Source organism: Lepidochelys kempii, chromosome 7 (genome assembly GCF_965140285.1).
Source record: "Lepidochelys kempii isolate rLepKem1 chromosome 7, rLepKem1.hap1, whole genome shotgun sequence".
Lineage (NCBI taxonomy): Eukaryota > Metazoa > Chordata > Testudines > Cheloniidae > Lepidochelys > Lepidochelys kempii.
Window position 1 is genome coordinate 28,523,515 of NC_136386.1, and position 22,123 is coordinate 28,545,637.

The 22,123-nt window shown below is 39.5% G+C and overlaps 1 protein-coding gene across 8 annotated transcripts in view; it reads right to left on the minus strand.

Moving 5' to 3' along the window:
- CACNA1D (calcium voltage-gated channel subunit alpha1 D) overlaps window positions 1-14,483 on the minus strand; it is a 324,438-nt gene extending 309,955 nt beyond the window's left edge. For 6 of the 8 annotated variants that reach the window (XM_078853622.1, XM_078853624.1, XM_078853623.1 and 3 more), the window contains exons 1-3: window positions 14,219-14,482; window positions 11,640-11,958; window positions 8,367-8,472 (exon numbers count right to left, since the gene is read on the minus strand). In XM_078853622.1, the coding sequence (XP_078709748.1) occupies window positions 8,367-8,472; window positions 11,640-11,958; window positions 14,219-14,264 (471 nt within the window). In that variant the 5' untranslated portion in view covers window positions 14,265-14,482. Of the gene's footprint in view, window positions 1-8,366; window positions 8,473-11,639; window positions 11,959-13,545; window positions 13,655-14,218 lie in introns of those variants that run through there. The other 2 variants (XM_078853625.1, XM_078853626.1) reach the window with 2 other exon arrangements.
- Window positions 14,484-22,123: the final 7,640 nt, after the last annotated feature.

Here is a 22,123-nt window from a genome sequence, read left to right on the forward strand (position 1 = left end):
GAATGTGGTAGAATTCTCTAGTTTACAAAAACTTGTGGGGTGGGAAATTGCTTCAGAACCACAGTTTAAGAACATTTTGTTTATGCAGCAATTGAAATCACTGTTTTCTCAGGGAGTAAAGCAGATATGAACTAGTGTTTATGTGAGGTTTACCTGCATTAACATTGGCTGGTAAATTGACAAATTGCATTGTTTGCATATGCTCTGTAAAATGATTTGATAATCTTGGGTTACATATATTTTACATTAAACTATGTGCACATCAAACTTTGCACCCCTGCTGTTTCAGTAATGCATAAGAAAGGTGTGAATTTCCCCCACTATTCTTAGGTTTTCACTTTGAACCTTAATCACAACTTAATGTCAACATTGTTCATTACAATACTTTCCCACTGATCATGCCACTGAAAAAGTAGCTAACATGTTTCTTCAATAGGTCAGCCACACTTGAATTTATTTTTATTAGCAGAGATTTCTCAGAGGAATAAGCTGCAAGTTTGAATAAAGAAAATACATTTCTTTTCAAACAGAAGGAGTAAGTAGTACTCTATGAACTGGATAACAGAGAAGCTTTCCCCAAAGAACAGGATGATGTTGTGTTTATATTGCATCCTGTAATGTAGCTTGTGGGCCCAATAATCCACTGACCTGTACCTTGCATAGTCATTTACACCTATTCTAAGAGAGCTAGTTCCTCAACTGTCATCAATACATGTTTGACACAGATGAAGTAGAGCCATGGTAAAAGTGATTTTAAACCTCTTCTCCCTTTCTCTTTTTCCTATCTGAGAGCAAGTCTAGTCCCTGACAGAGTAACCCTGAGGATGATCTAAATTAATCCCAGCTGCCCACAAGACCAAGAGACTATTCCAGCAGATGGAAATTGACAGGTGATAAAGGCATCCCAGTCACACATTCCCTTTTCCAGAGGCTGAGGATGGAGATAGCATAGAGACATTATGCTGACTCCGTGTCACCTGGGGATTCTCTTTTCACAGAAGGAGCAAGGAGCCCGTTAAGCTAGACTTCCATTTGCTTTATGCAACCACAGTGGTGCAAAGTTGCAAGAGTGGCTGTAAAATGTTACCAATTCAGAATTTTCATCTTTTTGTGGCAGTGTAAATTACTACAAGAGGTACAGGGATGTGGAGAACCAGCTTTTGTGGGATTTTATAAACCTTGATCTAAACAGACAAAAGAGAAGGCAATTCAGAATAATAAGCATATAAATGTTGTTGAATAACCCTCTCTGCCCTTGTTATAATATCTGAAATTTAAAGACAAAGATAGGCCCAAGTACAATTACATTTTTTTAAAATAGTCCCCTTGCAGAAATGCTTCCTACTGAAGAGTTCTTACAGCTTTTCAAAAGGTTACTTGCTGATGCATATTGTCCCCGTTTATAGCTATCAAATGGCATTTTCCCCATTGCTTTTAGAAAAGGAAGTCAGGTTGTTCTGGCAGTCAAACAGCTATTGCATGTTTTGCTTATGTCAGAAAAGATGACAAAGTAATCGTTGTACTGAAAAGACAACTGCAACAAAAAACTTAACAAAACTATCTTGAGCACACACACGAAAAGTAAGGAGGAGAGATTTCAAAGCCTACTTGATGTTAAGCTTGTTTTGAAAGGGAAAAAAAGACATTTCCCATCATTTGATTTCAAAATTAAACTACTGACTTTCTCTCAGACCCTTCTGTGTACTCATTCAGTAAGCTATAAATATATTTTCACTTCCTTTAATTGTCATTGATATGCCTCCTGAAATTCAGGTGGCATATCAGGTACAATTATATCTTATATTTTGAATGCTTTTTCAACTGAAACATATTGAGATTTTTCTTTATTAAAAAGAGCATCAGTGAACAACTACACTACCTGTATTTTACACTTTGGCTAAAAAGTTACTGAAGGATTAGATGCAATAAATAAAGTTTTAATTTCTCTGACATGTTTATCTGTTTGCTAAGTAGCTGATATTATTTCCAGTAGAATCCAATCCTTGCCTTTCCTGCATACTAGTTAGTTGTCTGGCTTTTATGCTATAGATTGCACTAACTCTAAAGAGTGTGAATGAACTGAGAATCTGAATGTAGGACATCCTGAAACAAAAAGATTTAAAATGTATATGATCTGGAGCACAAGCGGATGAGGATGGGGTTGAGCACAGAGACCTTTCAACCAAAAGGACAAATATAGCAAAGAGAATAAATATGTGGTGTACAATTCTTAAAAACAACAGAGAAAACTGTAGCCATTAAACAAATGCATCTTCATAGGCCTTTTTTACAAGAATGCTTTAAAAATTAATAATGGTATATACTGATTAGTTTCAGGCTTTTATTAGAAGTTCATTGTGTATATAGGATTTCAATAAACTGGTTCAAGATAAATGTATTTTTCAATGGGTGTATTAATTTATCATGTGGCCTGGTGATTGAATGACTCGTGAGATTACTAATGAGATATGGCTATGGAGCCTGACACCTCTTTGTCACAAGTCTGATTAGGTCTACAGAGTGTAGTCTTTTGCATTCCAAAACAATGCCCTGGAATGTACTGTGTAGTTGACATTTCTACATCACACTAGTGGAATGGGCTTGCCTATGGGGGACTGACTGTGCTTCCTAGATCTGCCCAAGGAGGGGATCTCCTTCCTCTCACACAAACAATAGGAAGGCAACTGAGCCATTTCCATGGGCAGCATCATCCACTCTGGCTCCTCCAGCCCTGTTAGGGTGGTAGGGATGAGCAGGCTGGGGGTATGGCTGGCTGTGCCAAGAGCACTGCAAGACAGGGCATGTATGCTGTCCTTTCTTCAATCCTAATGGGGATTCTCCCAAAAAAGCAACACAGACTGGGGAGGCATGATCTTTCCTGTAGAGCCCCTTCCTTTTAAGGGGATCCCCAAAGGCAACTGTAGCCAGAACTGCCAGGGACACCGAGTTAATGAACTGGTACGGGGGCCTCTGTGCAGATGGCTCTACCACCTGGTTATCTGCTATAATCCATGTGAAGTCCTAACAATCCTTGAGATTCTTGACTGGGCCTCACTGCCTATTCCCTGGAGACAGCAATCCCACCAATAAAACTATGTGTGGGGTTTAAACACAGGAAGGGCCATCCAGCCCAGCATAAGCAAAGTCCAGATTCCTTGTACGTAGTATTGATTGGTTCAGTACATGTTCATGTTTATTATTCCTATTTTATTCCTAGGAAAGAGAACAAGAAGAGCCTCATAGGAATCCCTGCATAGTGGCAAAAATGCAGACTTATTTACACCAGCCTGCCTGCACATTTCAGAGTGAGAAGCAGAGCACACTAATCAGAGAGAAGCACTACCCAAGCAAGATAAGGAAAGTTCCCATACCACAAGGGGAATGCAACATGGGGAGAGAAGACAAAGCAGGAGTAAGCAGGAAGGGAGAAAAGGAAATGATGCAGTGGGGTGGTGTGAAGGAGGAAAGAAAAGGAGAGAAACTGAGTGGGAAGGGATGAGGTAGAGCAAGGAAGACAGGAGGAGAAGGCAAACAAAGGGGAAAAAGAGGAAAAATAGAGGAGAGTGAAAGGGCAGAGACAACAGATATCAAGAAGAGAAGAACTGAGCTGGTAAGCACAAAGAAAGAGACATGAAGGGAAATAACATAACAGAAGGGCAGCAAAACTGAAAAGAGAAGAGAAAAGGAAAAAACAAAAGAAAGATACAGGGAGGAAATCCATCTGGCCAGAAACAGTGCCTCATAGCAGACACTGACAGGAGACAGTGCTAAAAGAAGAACTGATTCACGCACTTGGAAGACTCAAAGCACCTGAAATACCAGAGGGAAGGAGAAAGAAATCACTTTAAAGTCTGAATGAAGTAGTGAGGTTATGCTCAAATATTCCATCCCAGTGCTCCTGCTACGGGATAGTAATGATTCCCACAGAAGTCAATAGGGATTTCTTGTATCAACTGGAAGAAGAACTGAGCCCAAACTGAATGTTAGGTTTTCAGTTTCTGCTCAGTCAGTGGGAGTTTTCATTGAGTTAGGATTACTTGAAAACAGAACAAAGACTTCATGACTTGGTTCAATAACTAGTTTTCAAGAACATCATTTGTCATTGTAAGAATGGTCTGCAATACATTTCAGGCAGTTCAGACAAGCATGAGCACATTGCTCCATTCAGGTAGAGGAGACTTCTCCCACTGGCATACATCAAAGGAAAAAAATTTCGAAAAGGCTCAAATATGCATGCACCTGCTCAATGCAAGACTGTCAAATTGGTGAGCAGCCAAGCACAGCCCTACCTGACAATTTAATTTTCCACTGCCTGTTTTGCCTGAAGGGAGCAATGGGTTTCTTTCTTCTATGTCCTCCCAGCCTACTAGGCAGTGGAGTACCAATATCTAAAGGGAGAGGAAGTTCCATCAAGAGAACCCTAGTGGAAGAAGATGGTCACACTGCCTTCCCCATCCCTATAGCTAGGGAAAGAGAAGAGAGCACAAAAGCCTCCTTTTTCTCACTCAGGAGACAAGAAAAAGAGAGGATAAAGAGAGCAATACACACAGAGGAGCACACTGAACTCATCACAGTAGCCATTTATGGAATGGAATTTATGTTTACTAGACATCTATCAACCAAGCAGATACATAAGATTGGACTCCCCCACAGTGTAAGGAGGAAGAAACCTGAGCTATCCTTTCCCAACAGCAAGGAGAGGAGTGTGCTGGGCTTAGAGCCACTAACACTACACAACTTTCCCTTCTTCCTTTTGATTTACTAAATGTGTTTAGTTCTTTACCATTTATTTCACAGTAGACAGATGGCTATAATCACAAAAACCATAACCACTACCACGGACACCTTTGATGGCTGCCTCCACAGACGCAAGTAACTGAACGTGCACAGATAATGAACAACCTTAGGCCTCTCATCCCTAGGCCTTGTCCATATTACATTTTTCTTAAATTACTGCATTGTTACAATAAAAATGGTGCAAATCCCTCTAGAAAATAACTTCCTTAAGTTTGAGAGTTGAAAATTGACTCACTTGAGTCTCAAAATCTAAGACATGAGCTATTTTTTAAGTTTATTAATGTGCATATATTTGAGCCATTAATACTGTTAGTCATATCCATTTCTATTTGCCCTGTGATGTTTCATATATTTGTAATCAAATTAATTTGTCATAAAATGTATTTTATAATGAATATTGTGATGTATAATTGATTGTGTTGACTGTTTTCATTGGAGAATGAGTTGCACAATATATTTTTGCAAGTTAAGTCAGCAGTAGAGGACTGAAAAAGTATTCTTCCTCAAAGGGATTCACCAGTGGCTCAGCCAGTTATGTGATCTAATACTTCACTGATTGAGCTATAAGCAAGCATTTACTCTCAGAATTTGTCTCCTGGACCACCCAACCTGGTCTTGGGAAGCCACAGGAAGGGAGCTCTTCTATTACAGAATGTCTATTCTGTACGTCTAAACTGGATAGAAGGCTCTGCTGCAGATTTCCCAACATTTGCAGGAGAAAAACACCTCTCCTGAGTACCTCCTAAGATGTGCAGGATGGGAGATCCTCTCAAGGCCCAACTGTTCATCTGGGACAGACTCCTTTTCCAGTTCCCCATTGACCACTGCCCCACCTCTGTTTCCCCCATCCTCGACCAGTGCTCCCTCTTTCCAGGGCCCTATCTAGGTTTTCAACTTCATAACCATAAGCATATGTTTGATATGCTTACATTTTTATGTATATAAATTTTGCAAATGTAACAATTATGGCCCAAATTCTGAGCTGGTGTCAATGCATTTTACTCAATAGAGCTACAGTGACTTACACCAGCTGACAACCCAGTTCTCTATTTTAAAATGTTATACTAATGTAGAGCTATAAAATTTCCGCCTTTACAATTTCCTTACATTTTAAATGAATGTTTTTTTTGTTTAGTGATGCATGTAATTATTTTATTTTTAACTGCATTTATAAATTTAAAGTTTATAGATAATCTGAAAGCATATGAGATATTAGGACAGCCACTGACCAAACACAGCTTCTACTGGAGTATCAGACTAACACGAGTAAAGAGGAACAGAAGCTGGTGGAACTCAGACATAGTGGAAGAAGGGGGCAATAACAGTTCTATAACATAAGCTCTACTTCTTCCATAATACCACAGAACTCCCTCTATCTCACATCAATGAGTCCAGGGTCCAAGGGGCTGCCAGGCAATAGCCACCCTTCATGACAGGTTCTCGTGTGAGCCTAGAGGATTTTCAGGAAGATACCTATGTGCAGCTCCTGTACTTTCCCTCCACCCACATTTAGAGGAGAAATCGGGCTATACTGGGCAGACGAGTCAATAGATGCAGGATTCCACAGAAAAAGACATGTCCGTCCATTTCATGATGTACAGCTACCACCATAGAAACAGCCAATCCAGTTTGATTCCAATCTATTTATTTTATTTGATCATATATATAATACAGATAAAATATGTGCCTTCCCTTTCACCTGACTTACTCTGACCTGGTATCAAAAAAATGCTGCCAAAATGAAAACTCTAGATTAAATTCTGCTCTAGAGTTGCTCAGAATTTACACCAATATAACAGAGCAGAATGTGAATAGGAGAGTGATCAAGATGTAGAATTTGTTGATGTATATGAAAGGAGTCCAAAAAAAGCCTCTCTAAAATGCTAAAAAATGAATATGAATCTCTGGATAAAAGACTATAATTTATTTCTACTTAAAACAATATGGCTATATGAGTTCAAAAAGCTACAAAGCAAGAAAGGAATAAGCACACACTTTAATCCTAAATGTTAACACATTATAAAATTAGGTCAGAAAGATATGAGTTCAGCTTTTGTAAGAACTATTGCTTAAAAACCCACCAAATTTTATAAAACTATTAGCCTCTGACACACAAATATTTTACGCTTTCATGTGATGCTTTATGAAATTAGTTATTAACAGAGACTTTCTGATGGATTGACAACTATGGAGATTTCTGCCCTGAATTTCTCAGAGAAAAAACAGATTGTTGATTGGCTCAGATATTCAGCTGCATAAATTGTTCTTTACATTGACCTGAATTAGTCTGCCTTTTGCCAGTGTTTTTATTGTCTATATTTGTTTAATCTTGTACTCTTGGTAAACAAAGAATGCACAAAATGAGTCAATGTATACGAATTATCATCTATAGTAAAATAAACAAGGTTACAAATTGTAACCTGAACAAATGTCTTCATTCATGTAAGGTTACGCATTAACCCAAATATTCCATACAAAAATAATCCCACATTATCTGTTTACTAGTTTGGGTCCAATCCTGTGTTGTTTCTATTGTTTGGTTGGGGGTTTTTTTGTTCATTTGTTTGGGTTTTTTTACACACCCAAATCTCCCATGAGGATTTTGAGTGTGCAAAGACTGCACAGTCAAGGCCTATGAACTCTTCCAGCTTTTTAAATGTATCATTAGTGTTAAAGTTATTATTCAATATAAACAATGGAAGCAATCCAATATTAATACTGGATACAATATGTATTACAAATACTATTATAAAATATATTCTTGCAATTACATTGCAATTTAAAAATTATTGATATATATTTATGACGAACAATAAAACACAACTGTAGTAAAAAAAAATTGATCCTAGATATGCTCTGCTGTACATGATACACTCTGCACATTGCAACCCAGGTTAGAAATCTCTGTTATAGCAACAGCAGTCTCTTTTTAAAACTCAGCTTTAAAGTACATAAACCTTCCTTTAGATTTGTCTTCATTAAAGCAACACCTCCCCCTTACAACATTTCATCTTTTACATGAAGGCAGTGATCTAATTATATAACAACTATACAACAACACTCATTGTATAAATTCTTGTCTTGGACTAGTTTAATATAAAGAAAAACCTCAACTAATATAGACCCTAAAATATGATTAAGAATTTAGCATTAAAATCTGAAAACACATGAGATTAATATACCAGAAAGCACAGTATGACTTCAACAGGACTGATTTCAGAAAACTAAAGAGCAAAAAAACAGCAAAGTAATTTTAATCTAAACAACAGTAACAGACAAATTAAATTACATTCTTTTATATCCAACATTATCGTCAACATATATTGTCCCAAAAATTTATAATTTTTGTCAATTCTTTTTACAGCAGATACTACAGAACACACACTGAAATTGACAACCAAAGCAGTGAAATATTTCAAAGACATTTTGTTTCAGAGTATCACTAAATGCCATTTTTTCTAACTAAAGCTACTATCCATACTGACAACTGCTCCCTAATATTAGCAGTTAATTGTCAAAGTATATAATAAACCAACATAAATATAGAAAGAAAATCAAAGAATACTTACCAAGTTATGATTAGTTGAATTAGAATCATCTTCTGGGAATGGGATGTAAACAGCTAAGGCCACACAATTGGCAAAAATAGCCAGTAGTATAAATATGTCAAATGGTCTGAAAAATCTTGTTAAGGAATATATGGATTTTGAATGTATACACTACTCCAGTCTCATTCTGCTTTTGATTTCTATATCTTGCACTCACATTTTATTTTTAAAATAAGTCTGATTTTTTCACTACAATCTTTTGAGTGATGACTGACAACCAATTCCTCCTCAGCATCAATTATATCACCATACCCTATTGTTTTCGATCACAATGACATTGAAATGCCCTCTTTTCTTTTATGACAAGGAGCATAGCTACATTCCTTCTGCCACACAGTATTTTATGTTAAATTCTGAGACGTAAATCTCATCACACAATATTAAATGAATAAGTTGGCCATTGGATTATATGGTATACTTACAAATCTATGCACACACACCTCCAATTAACCTTAATGGAAATTACATGTGTGTATCAAAGGAAGAACAAACCACACAGAGTGAAGATTGTAGTAGGGGACAAGGAAGGTCCCAGTGAAACAGAACTTCAGCAGTTTTGCAGCGTGAGGGCTGGAAAGCTGCAGCGTGAGTATGCAGGAAGGTTCTGCACCTGTCTCACGTCTGTAACTGCTGCCTTCTGTATCAGGTCTGCCAGAGTCAGGGCCTGGAGATAAGGGTTTAGATAAGCAGAGCCAGGAATAGGGACATGGTCACTTGCTCTAGAATTTACATAGACCAAGTGGCTATAAACTACCATGTAGAGGATATGCAGGAATTGCAGCCACTATCCTTGTCCAAGGGCTGAAATAGCAATAACAGGTAGCCAATTCCATTCCCACTGGGAACATGATTCCTCTTCCCCCAGAAATAAAAAAGCTTTTGAAGTTCATCCACACTCAGCTCATTTACCCTGCCTGGGCACTGAATTTGGGAAGAGAAGCAGGATATTTCACTTATATTTATTTAGAGACATATACTACCCTCAATTCCATGCACAACTCTCATTGATTTCTATCTATGGGTATTTTGTATGTGCATCACAGGCACTATACTGAAAATGGTCTTAATTGCCTTGGAGGCATAATCTCAGCGGATGATATTCAATGCTATGGAGAGAGCCAGCACAAGGACTAGGCATACCTTAAAACCACTTAAGCCCTATTTTGCTGGCTCTCTTCACAGGAGAAAATTAATCCATCCTCAATAACAGACTTTATGTTTGCAACTCCCATTAAGATCAATGGTTGCTCTTTTATGTACAATAGATCTCAACATACAAAGTAGGAACATACATCTATCTAAATCTGCATTTTCCTGCTAGCTGAAATGAGTAGATTATATCAATTTGCATTTTAGTAAATTACAACTTTGTTTTATGATGTAGTGCTACTGCGCCCAAATTCTGCTCTCAGTTATTCTATTCTGAATCCAGAAGTATTTAACAGCCTGAGAGAGACCAACTCTTTGGAGTTTCTCTCACTTTATACCAGTGTAAATGAGAGAAGAATTTGGCCCACTAAATCTAACTTGTAATTAAATTATGTTTAAAAAATAACTCAAAAGAACATCTTTATAAAAGAGAGTAGCACTGGCCATTGCCAAATGCTTTACATTAACAGCTCTCATGCTGGAGGGTCTCTTTGAAGTAACACATTTATTTTGGCATTTAACAATCTACTTGCTAGCACAGTCATTTGCTATTAAAGGGAAATTATCTAGGTTGACAGGCCAAAATTTTACATCCCCTTCCCAGGACTCCCACCAAAATGATATTGTCTGTTTCAAAATGTTACTTGAGATTTATGAAAATACATACTATCAACTCTTCAAAAGAAGTTTTTAAATCCCAGCCCAAACCCATCACCACTGAACCAAGAAAAAACAAAACAAAACATATAAGCCATTGGGAATATATGCTAGCAATTCTGCTCTCTCATCTATGACTATATAGGGAACATATCCAAATATGTGTTTTGGCTGTCGATATGTCTTAAAAGTTCAGATGAATCATGTACTGCAGACTACTTGTATGTACTCAGAGTGAATCTGCAGCTTGGCTCCTAATGTCTCCCTACTTCTCCATTCGGTAAGCATTATTTTGAAAGGACTTCTGCAGCAGGCTCACTGGGCCTAGCAGTAATGTAGGAAATTGCCATGTGGAAGATCTAGACTTGACTTCTTGTTCCTTGGGCAAACAGGTTTGGGAGAGCTATAGGGCAATAGCCTGTGGGGAGGAAATACTTCATATTACTCAAGCAGTTATTTATCTGCCAATTAGAAAGAAGCATTGACAGGTTTTGTCCCATCAAGTCTCCCTTCATCAGAATGATAACGGTTGCAACCTGGGGATTTGATGAAGGGATGTGAAGCAAAGGAAAGTGTGTGGAGGAGTGGAGGAGGTGGAATAGGAGATGTTATCTTGATTTCAACAGAGAAGTAAAAATTCCACATGGCAGGTGAGGAAGGAAGGGGCTACCTGGATCACTGGATGCATCAGTCAGCCTGGGGCAAAGTGAATAAGAAATTTATTTAATTTTAAAATATATAAATATGTAACCATATAACTATCTTTTACAAGAGCATGTCCAGAATATTCTCTAGGGAGAAAATTATTTGAGAGTGTTTTTTCCTGGGGCAAAATAGCTGGGGAACATACCACCTGCTACCTTGCTTTTCTCTGTACATTTATGTTTCATATATTTATTTTAATTAGGGAAATGAAATTGCGTGTAATGATGACAGATTAAGGGATATAGTCTCATTTTGATGAGCAGGGATTTAAGTATGTAAACACCATTAACATCAATGGGTTACACATGTACATATAAGTGCATCAACATGCGTTATCTCCCCAACAGTTAAAAATGCTTCCACTGCCAGGAAGGCTATTATTTTAATATACAATTTATTAACTGCAAAACAAAACCTGAAACATAAAACATTACAAAACATTGTTTAAACCAGTGACTTTTTTTACCTACACACATATGTATATGAAAATTAATTTCATATTTTTAAAAATGTAGACTGTGAGATTGCTATTTATTACAAATAAAATACTAAATGTAACTCCAAATCCAATACCATGTAACTTTACAACAGAAGAACTTAAATACTGTTCTGCTCCTGTTCCAAGGCCTCATTGCTTTTTTGTCCTGTCCTAGACAATCTCTCTGACATATCTGGAATATTGAAAGAACAGATGGTAAAAACAAAATTGCATCAAAAGGATACTTCCATTCTACTAGACTAATGCAGGCTCTTCGTATTGGGTTATTGAGGGATAAACAGAAAAGGGCACGGGGTGGCCGACTGTTAGATGTATTACCCTGTTTTTTGCTCTTGGCATATTGCTGGCGTTTTCTTTGGGACAGAGATCCTACGGGTTGGGCTGTGGTAGTGCTCATAGTTTGGGCAGCCTTGGCTTGTCTAGCAGCATCAATTGCAGCTTGCCAAGACAGAACAGTTTGCTTGGACGGTGCTGAACTGTTTGACTGAATAGTTGGTCCGTCACCAGGGAGAGGAATTCTGGTACTACTTGCATAGTTTGCCTCTGCAGAAGAAAAAAAAAAGTAATTTCGTTTTGGTTTTTTTACATTCAAATATAAACATAGTATTCTAAATAAAAAGGATGGAGCTATTTAAATAACTCCTGATGTTTCCTTTACACACACAGATATATATTAAATAGTAGGCTCCTTCCACCATAAGAAAGATACAGGAATCGGTATTATAAATGTCAGTTAAATAGGACTGTCAAGATATGTGCTGACACCGAAACACTGTTCATCTTGACTCCTCCACTTGAAGCACTGTATTGGAGTTTTCCAAATTGGATGACAGCTTGCACACCATCATATTTATATCTAACAAATCCTATCTTGTGTGTGTGTGTGTGTGTGAGTTTGTTAAAACAGCACAGTATTCACTATTCCCCCCTCCCCCATTTTGGGCAAAACAAAGTCTAATAGTTCAGAATATTGTGAATTATTTATCAAATTAGAAATATTCTTGTCAATAAGTTAAATCCTTCACCTTTCTGCATTCTTAAAAAAGGAAACTTCCCTGGACACTTCCCTCCAATTAAAATTCAATAGCCTTTGATGATAAACACTTCCAAAAACATCAGTATCCCCCACATTGTAAACTGCCATACTGAAAAACCTCCAAAACCTTTTAAGGGGAAAATAAACTATAAATTCAAAATAATAAACCATTGAAATAATCTCATCTAGGTGGTCAACAAAGAAGGCAAAACAGCCCTACAGAGCAGGGATATTTGTCTTGCAAGCTTCCCAGCTGAAGCAGCAGAGTCTAGTACCAATGGCACCTGTAAGAAGGCCCCAGTAAACTCAAAACTTGAAGATATCTGAGGGGGGAAAAGATGGAGGGTTAGGACAGGATATGTGCTGGAAATTAGGGGAGAGAATGACACTCAGGCAGATCTGCCAGGGCAGGAGATGGAAATATTATCCCCTGATCGTTCACCTGAGGTAAAACAGATATAAGTTCCATTTGCAAAACCAACACCACCCCCTACCCACCCACCCACGCAACCTCAACGAGGCAGTAAAAAACCTGCCCTGTGAGCGTGTGGGTACGATGGAGATGCGGATAGAACCGGGCCTCAGCTGCTACTGCTTCTCTCCTTGCCCAACTTTGTGTGTGTGTGTGTGTGTGTGTGTGTGTGTGTGTGTGTAGGGGGAGGAGAAGGGGTAATATTAAAATGGCTCCCTAGGCTGGCAGCTGGGAAGAGGTCACTCCTGGATGTAGCCTACAATATCTCCTGCTGCCCACGTGGATCTCCCACAGAGATGTGACACTCGGCACATCAACAGCTGGGTCCATTGCTAGGTTACACGAGAGAGAGAGAGAGAGCGCCTGCTGCCTCAGGTCACAGTTTGACACTGGCCGTTTCACCTGACTCATTTTCCAAATAATTCTTTCGTTTTCCAACGGCCCCACGTGCTCCCCCCCCCCCCGCCTCCCTTTCTGGGATGCCGTGCGACGGGACTCGGCACAGATCAGCCACCCTCCATCTGCCTTTAAATCAAGCTTTGACAATGAAACAAAGCCCGAGCGTCAGGGTTCCCCGGGGGAGCTCCTGCCCTCCAGCACGGCCACACAAGCCCAAACTTACTGTTAATTTCAGGAGGGGCGAATCATTTCGACCCAGCCCGGGGGGCAGCCGCAGCGCCTGAGCCTGTCGGCAAGGGAGATTAGCACACACGAGCCCCATGTGCCGTCTCTCTCCGTGCGCGGCCAGCAGCGGCGCCTGGGGGGGCGGGGGGGGGGCTGAACGCATCGCACCGAAAGCCCGCCCGGCAACAACCCCTCACCTGCCCCTGCCCACGCACCAAATACACCCGCCCCCCAGCCAGCCCTGGGAAGCTGCATTTCCAGCCAGGTCTGTCCACACGCGGGGAGCGACACACACACACACACACACCTCTCGCTCGCAGCCCCACCAGCTGATTGTAATGGCCTCAGGGCAAAAGAGAAGCGTGTACACATTAATTAAACCCGCTCCCATGTTGGTCACACACCGAGGGCAGCATCCCTACCCCTCTTCCTTGTCTTTTGTCCCCGTGCCCTTCCTAAATCCCTGCTATCCCCTTCCGTCTATATCTATCTTTAGCCCTATTCCCAGCCTTAATCCCCCACTCGCATCCCTTCTCCCTCCCAAAGCCCCCTGGGGCCCTAACCTTCCCCATGCCCTACACCGCCCCACCCCCAATCCCCCCTCCCACAGCCCGCAGTCACCCCCTCACCGGGGCATGCTGCTGCCCTGGCCGGCTGCACCGGGCTCTTACCTTCTGGGTGCTCCTGCTCCTGCTGGCGGTGGGGGTGGGGGTGCATTATTATCACTTTCTGCCCGGTGTAAACGGAATAAAAGCAGAGACGCTCCCACCCCACCCCCACGCCAGGCGTGTGCTGCCCCCTGCGCCCCCCACTATCCGACCCCCATGGCAGCGACTAATGAGAGGCGAGGGGCTGCTCCTCTGCTGCTGCCGCTGCCGCTGCTGCCAAATCCCTTGGAGTTGGGGCCAACATGACACTCACATCCGGGTGACACGGGATCTCTCCATCCCTAGCAACCCGGCGGCGGCTCGGCCCCGCTGCTGCGCTCCCCCGCCGCCGCCACAGGGTTAACTCCCTCGCTGCCGCCGCCCCGCAGCCTCCGCAAATGGAACCCCCCGCCAGCCTCGTTAACCCTTCGCTGCCCGGCTCGGTGCAGCACCGCCGGTGTGTGTGTGGGGGGGAGCTTACTGCAGCCCCTCGTGTCCCTGCTATTTACTAGCCACAGCCTCTCACTTCCCTCACATACCGGAGACCTGCCCTCCACCCCTCCAACCATACCCCAGGCCTGCCCCACACACTCCCTCCCTCAGCTAAACCTGGGGCCCTGCCCCACACATTCACACCAACCATTCCCTGGCCCTGCCCCACACACTCACTCCCTCAGCTAAACTCACACCCTGCCCCACACATTCACACCCCCAGCCATTCCCTGGCCCTGCCCCACACACTCACTCCTTCAGCTAAACTCACACCCTGCCCCACACATTCACACACACCCCAGCCTTACCCTGGCCCTGCCACACCCCACCCTCTAGCCGTACCCAGGTCCTGCCCCACACATTCAGCCCCTCGGCCCTACCCAGGCCCTGCCTCCCACACTCATCCCCACCTCCTATGACCCATACCCACGACTTGCCCCAGCTACAGGCTATGCAAATCAACCCTTCACCCTCATCCACTTCTCCCGCTATCCCTGCCTAGCTTCACTTAATCATCCTCTCTCCTCTCCCCATCTCTTTACCATACCCATGACCTGCCTCAGCCAGAGAAGCAGGCACTACTCATCCCCTTTCCTTTCCCTAGCAACCAATCTGGTTCTACTGTTTTAGCATCAGCCACTCATACCCATTACTGGAACTCTCTCTTTCCCTGTTCACAGTCATAGTTATATCTACAGCTCCTTCTCTTATTTCCCATCCCTATATTATTTATCCCCCGTTTCCATCTGCCATGCTTATTGTACAATACTTTAGCCCTTTTGCCATCTCCACATCCATCCTCCATCCTTATTGCTATATTCATTTCCAATCTCTTTCCCTTCACCATTGGTATCTCCCGTGTCTTTCACCTCTCAACCTGTTATGAATGGCTAAGACCATACTCAAAGACTAGTCGTCAAAGGTTTGCTGTCAGACTGGGAGGATGTAGCTAGTGGAGGCAATCAGCACTGGATACAGAACTATTCAAAATTTTAATTCATGATTTAGATAAATGAGTGGAGATTATGCTTATAAGATTTGAGGATGACACCATGCTGGGAGGGGTTGCAAGCACTTTGGAGAACAGGCTTAGAATTCAAAATGACCATGACAAATTGGAGAATTGGTCTGAAATCAACATGATGAAATTCACTAAAGACAAGTGCAGAGTACTACACTTAGAAAGGAAAAATCCAGCGTGCAACTACAATACAACTACAACGTGCAACTACAACGGGGAATAACTGGCTAGGTTGTAGTATTGCGGAAAAAGTTCTGGGGGTTATAGTGGATCACAAATTGAATGAGAGTCACCAGTGTGGTGCAGTTGTGAAAAAGGCTGATATCATTCTGCAGTGTATTAACAGGGGTGTTGGATATAAGACACAGGAGATAATTGTCCAGCTTTACTTGGCACTGGTGGGGCCAAGAGTTAGGTACTTAACTTGTGTGGGTACCTTTGTAAATACCACCAGTGCCTAAATATCTTTGCAAATCTAGCCCTATGTGCCTATGTTACCTTTGAAAATGGGACTTATGCTTCTCAACCACTTAAGTATGTTTGAAAAATGTACCCTAAAACTAAAAGGGGCCTGGATCCAACCCAAAGGGCCTACAATAAACCAATGTCACATTTACCCTTCCACTTCACAAGTGATCATTAAATTCCTAGCTTTTGTGTCCTGCCAATGCTACCTCCACTTGCTTGGTCCTCATGATAGACCCCTGCACTCGCCAGCAGAGGACCCCCACTTGGATCCTTGAAATCAAATATTTCAGGTCCTTGGGCCACTCTATCTCAGGTCCTGGCACCATGGATCCTGACATAATCCACCCTTGCCTCTAATATACAACTGTTCTTTTCACAAACTGCCCAAACCTTAGGCAAATAGTCTCCCTGACTTCAGTGGGACTGATCAAGGTGATTTGGCCCCAGGCACTAGACCAAAATGTCCAATGAAGTATGAAAATCAAAATGTCAATTTTACCAAATACTTCTTAATAACAAAGAAAGTGTTGTTGCCATTCTCTTTATGTTATTCAAGAAATGTAGTGTACACAGTCAGAAATGAAATGTTTTAGTCGGTTTTGAGATGTTTAATGTCATTGATGCTGTTTATTCTGAGAAGAAATAATATTTTTATTTCTCTTATTTGTATTGTAGATGAAATATGTTCATATACTGGATTGGTTGACATACGATAGTTACTGGATGAAGTCATGAATTCTGCTGAAGAGTTATTTTCCTGCCTTTTTAGTAGACTGTAGTGTCTTTAATTATTTCACTAACATTGCTTTATTTTTATTATATCATTTTAACGTTGTTTACTGACTCATAAATGAAATGTGCAGCATTAAATTGATGTTTTAGAATGTTTATTGGCTAAAGTAGTAAATGATCAGATTGTGAATAAAAACAGCCTACAATGAGAAAAACAAATTAAATTTCAGTGTCTTCATGTTGGCAATACTAAATATTGCTCTTTGTACTGCGGAGGCAATGCACTTCCTTTTATATTTTGAAGGGGTGAAGGGCAGGCAACCAATATACTCAGAATCATCCCCCGGTACACCATGGAATTTGCTGCAAAAATGCCTTTCAAAATTAAAATTGAGTTTCAAAAGTAACTCTACATCCAGGTTTCCCCTTCCCCTCCTTGGACCTATTGCACAACATTAGTAAGAGAATCATGCAGCCATGGAGGGAGCATGGCATACATAGCATAGAGATACAGGCCATTCATGCAACAAGCTGGGATCTACTGAGTTGACTAGATTGCCTTCCTTCTCAGGATTTGGTTAGATGGAAGGGACACAAATCTGTTCCAGTGGGGTGGTATCTAGTCTTGTACAGCCTCCGAAATATTTACTTATTTTCCCCTTTCTTCACAATTGTGCACAACAGAGGATGATTTAATCATTTATATCACTTCACCAAAACTTCGGCCACCTCTGCAGTAATACCCAGCACTTGTTTAACAGTGCACAGCAACACTACACAATAATTTACTGCAGAAAGAACAGACTAATAACACATCCAATTGAAATGTGTCTGGGAGCTATGCAGGCCTAATATAATTTTTTATCCTATATGGAGTTAAAAAATGCAGCTAATCCTCCAAAATCAAATAATTCTTCCCCATGCAATAGGCCAGCTGAAGTTAATGGCACTCTTTCCATTATAGCTACTTGTGTGTGTAGGGAATATTTGCATGAGTAAGGACTGTGTGAGTAAGGGCTTTCAGGACTCGGTCTTTTGCTAGTATATGTCACATATTTCATTCTAACATATAGAATGTCAGCTACATATTTTGCTTGTTGTTTTCTGAAGACCTATTTCCATTTGCCTAGACTGAAGGTGATGCTACTATTATCAATAGGGAGCAGTTGTTTCAAATTTTTTTCTAAAATGAAACAACTGAAGCTTAAGCACAGCCAAAATCTGTAGTGCTTATGTCAGATCAGTAGATAACTTTCTGATGTCAGTACAACTAATGATGACTCTTTAAGGAACCTAAAATAACACTTGTCATTATCAATATAGTTTATAAAGGCAGCTATGAAAACTGCATATTTTTGAAATCTATGTAAGTAAGCTCTAAAAATAGATCACGAATATATTTAAATGGGTTTTAAAATGCATAAATTTGCCACACTATAAAAATTTATAGATCTTTCAGCTTTGTGCTCTGGCATTGCTTTTACCATACTTAAATCATAGACTCAATGTGCAATATGTAAGAAATCTTCCATAAATAAATACATTTTTGATTTGTTCTCCACTAGAACTATGTAATACATTATTAAAAAAATAGACTTCTCTTGCCTGACATAGATGGCCTTTTGCTAATTTGGTTAAACACAGTGACTCAATATGGGACCAAACATAATTCTGTTTTTCTTTTCCTTATTTACCATTTGGCAAAAACATGCAAAATTCCAGTGTCATACAAAACTTAGATTCTATAGCCTGGTAATTTTGAAATAAGGTTACAAGAAAATACATATTTTAAAAATTTTAAATTGAAGTGAAGAGCACCATGCTAAACAGCACCAGCTAAGGATCTGTCATGAGTATATTGGAATAATTCTCTCATTTTGAGGGTTTGGTATATGGAAATAGGAACACTTCAACAATGGAAGTGGTTGCCAGCCTCAAAAAGAATGAATATAGAGACTATTGGATAACATGGATGCCTTTGTCACGGATGGTCTGATTTTACATTAATTGTGCACCCAAAACTTCCACTAAGGTTTCTGGAGTTCTGAATAGAAAACATATGCAAGATTGAGCTCTTATTCCAATAAACAACCAAGAACAGTACCAAAGCCAAACACGCTGACATTTTTATTTGCCTGTTAGGGCAGGAACATTTGCCCATCGAAACCAATGATCTATCTAATAAGCATATTTACTGGCAACATATGAGAAACTCAGCATAAGTATCATCCATAATGTAAACCAATATTGTTAACACAAATAGTGCTTTAACTGTTTCTCATGTTATTTTGGGCTGGGTTGTTTTTATTTAGGTTTTTACTATATATAATGATCTGTAAATCTACCTATCAATTTTGTATCAAGCTTCATCACCACTAACTGAATTCTGCTCCCATGGGATTCAGTGGGTGTTTTGCTAGTTACTTCACTGAGAGACAATCAGACCCTAACGCAGTATGAATGATTGCAAACACATATTACATTTTTACCGTAACTGTATTTTTGAAACTAGATTAATTTTTAATCGTCTCTGTAGGTAAGTGTGGAGAACATAACATACTTTTGAACACATCAAAAAGTCTGTTGTTTAACCTAAAATGTAAAATATGATTTTATTCACAGCAAATTACTAAAAATGTAACAAACTGTGGTTTCCTGACTAATTAGATTATTTGGCGTCTTGTGATATGAAAATACATAATAAAATTGGCTTGATGGATCTCCCAGGATTCAATCACTCAACAATACACTCTATCTTCTTTAAGGGATTCCTCTACCTACATATGTTGCTCCCTCTATCTGCTTTCAAGGCTCTCTATATCACTTTCTGCTAACATGTTCTTAAATCTTTGGATGAAACCATGGTCCCATTGAAGTCAAAGGGAGTTCTACTATTGACTTTCAATGGGGCAAAGATTTTACTCTCTATCTCCCAGATTCCCATATCCTACTAGACTCCTTTTTCTTCTTCAGGCACCCTGTTACCCTCTTACCCACTGTCTTTAGCTTTCTTCACATTTTGCTCCAGTGATCCCTTCATTACTAGTAAATAACTAGTTCTAATCTTATTCTTTTTTCCTTATTTCCCCACAACCTCTTAATGCTTGTTATATTATATTCATGTGTTACTTCTACTCACTTGGGGCCCAAATCAATTGAAGTCACTGCAAGTCCTTCCACTGGCTTCAATGGGCATTGGACCAGGCCCCGAGCCAGAAAGCATTTCCAGATATTTTCACCATGCTACTTAGATGATTGTCAAGTGGTGCCAGCAGGACTACATCACCTTAATTTTAGAGAATCTATACTGAGAGAATGCAAAATGTATAAAAATATTTGTCTACATGACTACATTTCAAACTGGCATTCAAGTAGGTTCAAAATTTGCTTAAAACAGTTTAATTCCTATTTTTAGGACTCAAAGTGATGATTTCACAGATGGGCAACATAGCCAGCTACCAAAAAAAATTATACTATAGATAATTGAGCTTTGAAATGTCACAGTAAAATAGGCAGATGACTCACAGTATTGGCACATATACCTCGTGCAAACTAATAACTTTTATGGAAACAAGCTGCATGTCAGATAATGGAGGACATTCTGATTGGGCATCTACCAAATATTAATACTTTTTCTAATAAATGTCTGACAATCACCAATATTGACTAAATAGTTCATGAAATAACTATATATCCAAGACAGACAGAATTCCCTCGAACAATGGTTTTGCAGATGATGCTGTCCCAACTGATTATTTTAAACGTATTTATGCAGGGTAACAATGTTGTACAGTAAAGAATACTTATCTGTCTGTTACATAATAACCCGCAATAAAGCAATTAATAATTACTTTAGAAATAATACTTTATTTATTTAAATGTATAAATAACAGATAAAAGAATGCCATCCCAAACTCTAGGTCCATATTATACAAAGCTTAAAATTAACATTATTTAAAAAAATAAGACATTAAACCATTTAAATCCAGTTCTGCTGCCCCATAATCACAATCAGATCTGCCCTCCGTGTTTTATTATCCCACATCTGTGAAGAACTACATCCATCTTTCATCCCAACATCTTTGGGAAAAAAAAAAAAGCTATGCAGCATATCTGTAAGGTTAACAAATCCAGCATGTGGCAGACCCAAGGGAGAAATGCATTCCAGAGATGAAATGCCCTTAAAATGAACACCCAGCCAGCAGATTCTTCTCTTCTGTATCAGTATAGCAACATATACAACAGGCACACTTTAAAAGTTCATTATGGTTTTAGAGGTATTACCAGTTCCAGCTGTATTCCTCAATTATCTTTGGAATCGATAATATCTCTAAAACAGAAATTAATTTTTCAACAAAACCCACTGTATTTATATAATCTTTTAGATTTAACAAGCTACTTGTGAATGTTAAATAAATACCAGTAGATCATCAAAAATGTATTTATTGATGCTTACCAACTATTTATTCTTAAGTCTCATCAAATATAAATGATTATCAACTTATAAGTTTTAAACATATTATGACATTTTAAATCTACATTAATGGTATAATTTGAAGTCCTTAATTACAATAGCAATACTTTGAACATCTAAACCATCTTTCTTTCCAGTACCTCAAAGTATTTTACAAATGTAGGTAAATATCACCAGTCCTATTTTAAATATGGAGAAACTGATCCTGAGAGATTAAGTGATTTTAAAAAAAAAAAAATCACACAGCAGAGTAAAGAACAAAATCAAGGTTTCACAATTCCCAGCTCTAACCACAAAACAATGCTGGACTCATTAGGAGGCTCAGATAGAATTTTCACCTTTTGCAATATACAGGTCTAACATATTTATCAAATTTACCTGCAGAGTTGTTCCCAAATAGATTAAAGATTCCATCCCAAAATCTACACTAAAATAAGATTACTGTTGCATGGTTAAGCACTCAAAGGTCAAGAAATGCCACAGTTAAAGTTTCACGCACAACCTTAACTCTGCCTTCTTGTGTGTGTACAGCCTTTGGTTACATTATCACTTTTTTCTTTTACAGGACCATGCTTCATTCATTGTGCAGGATGGCGCATGCTCAGCAAATGCAGTGGGTATTCAATATTAATATTTATCTTCTGTGTTTAATTAATCAATCTGTGCCTCAGTCACTGAATACCATCCAAATTGTACACTGTATAGGAGGCAGTGCTCCTCCACTGCCATACTAGGGATTGCA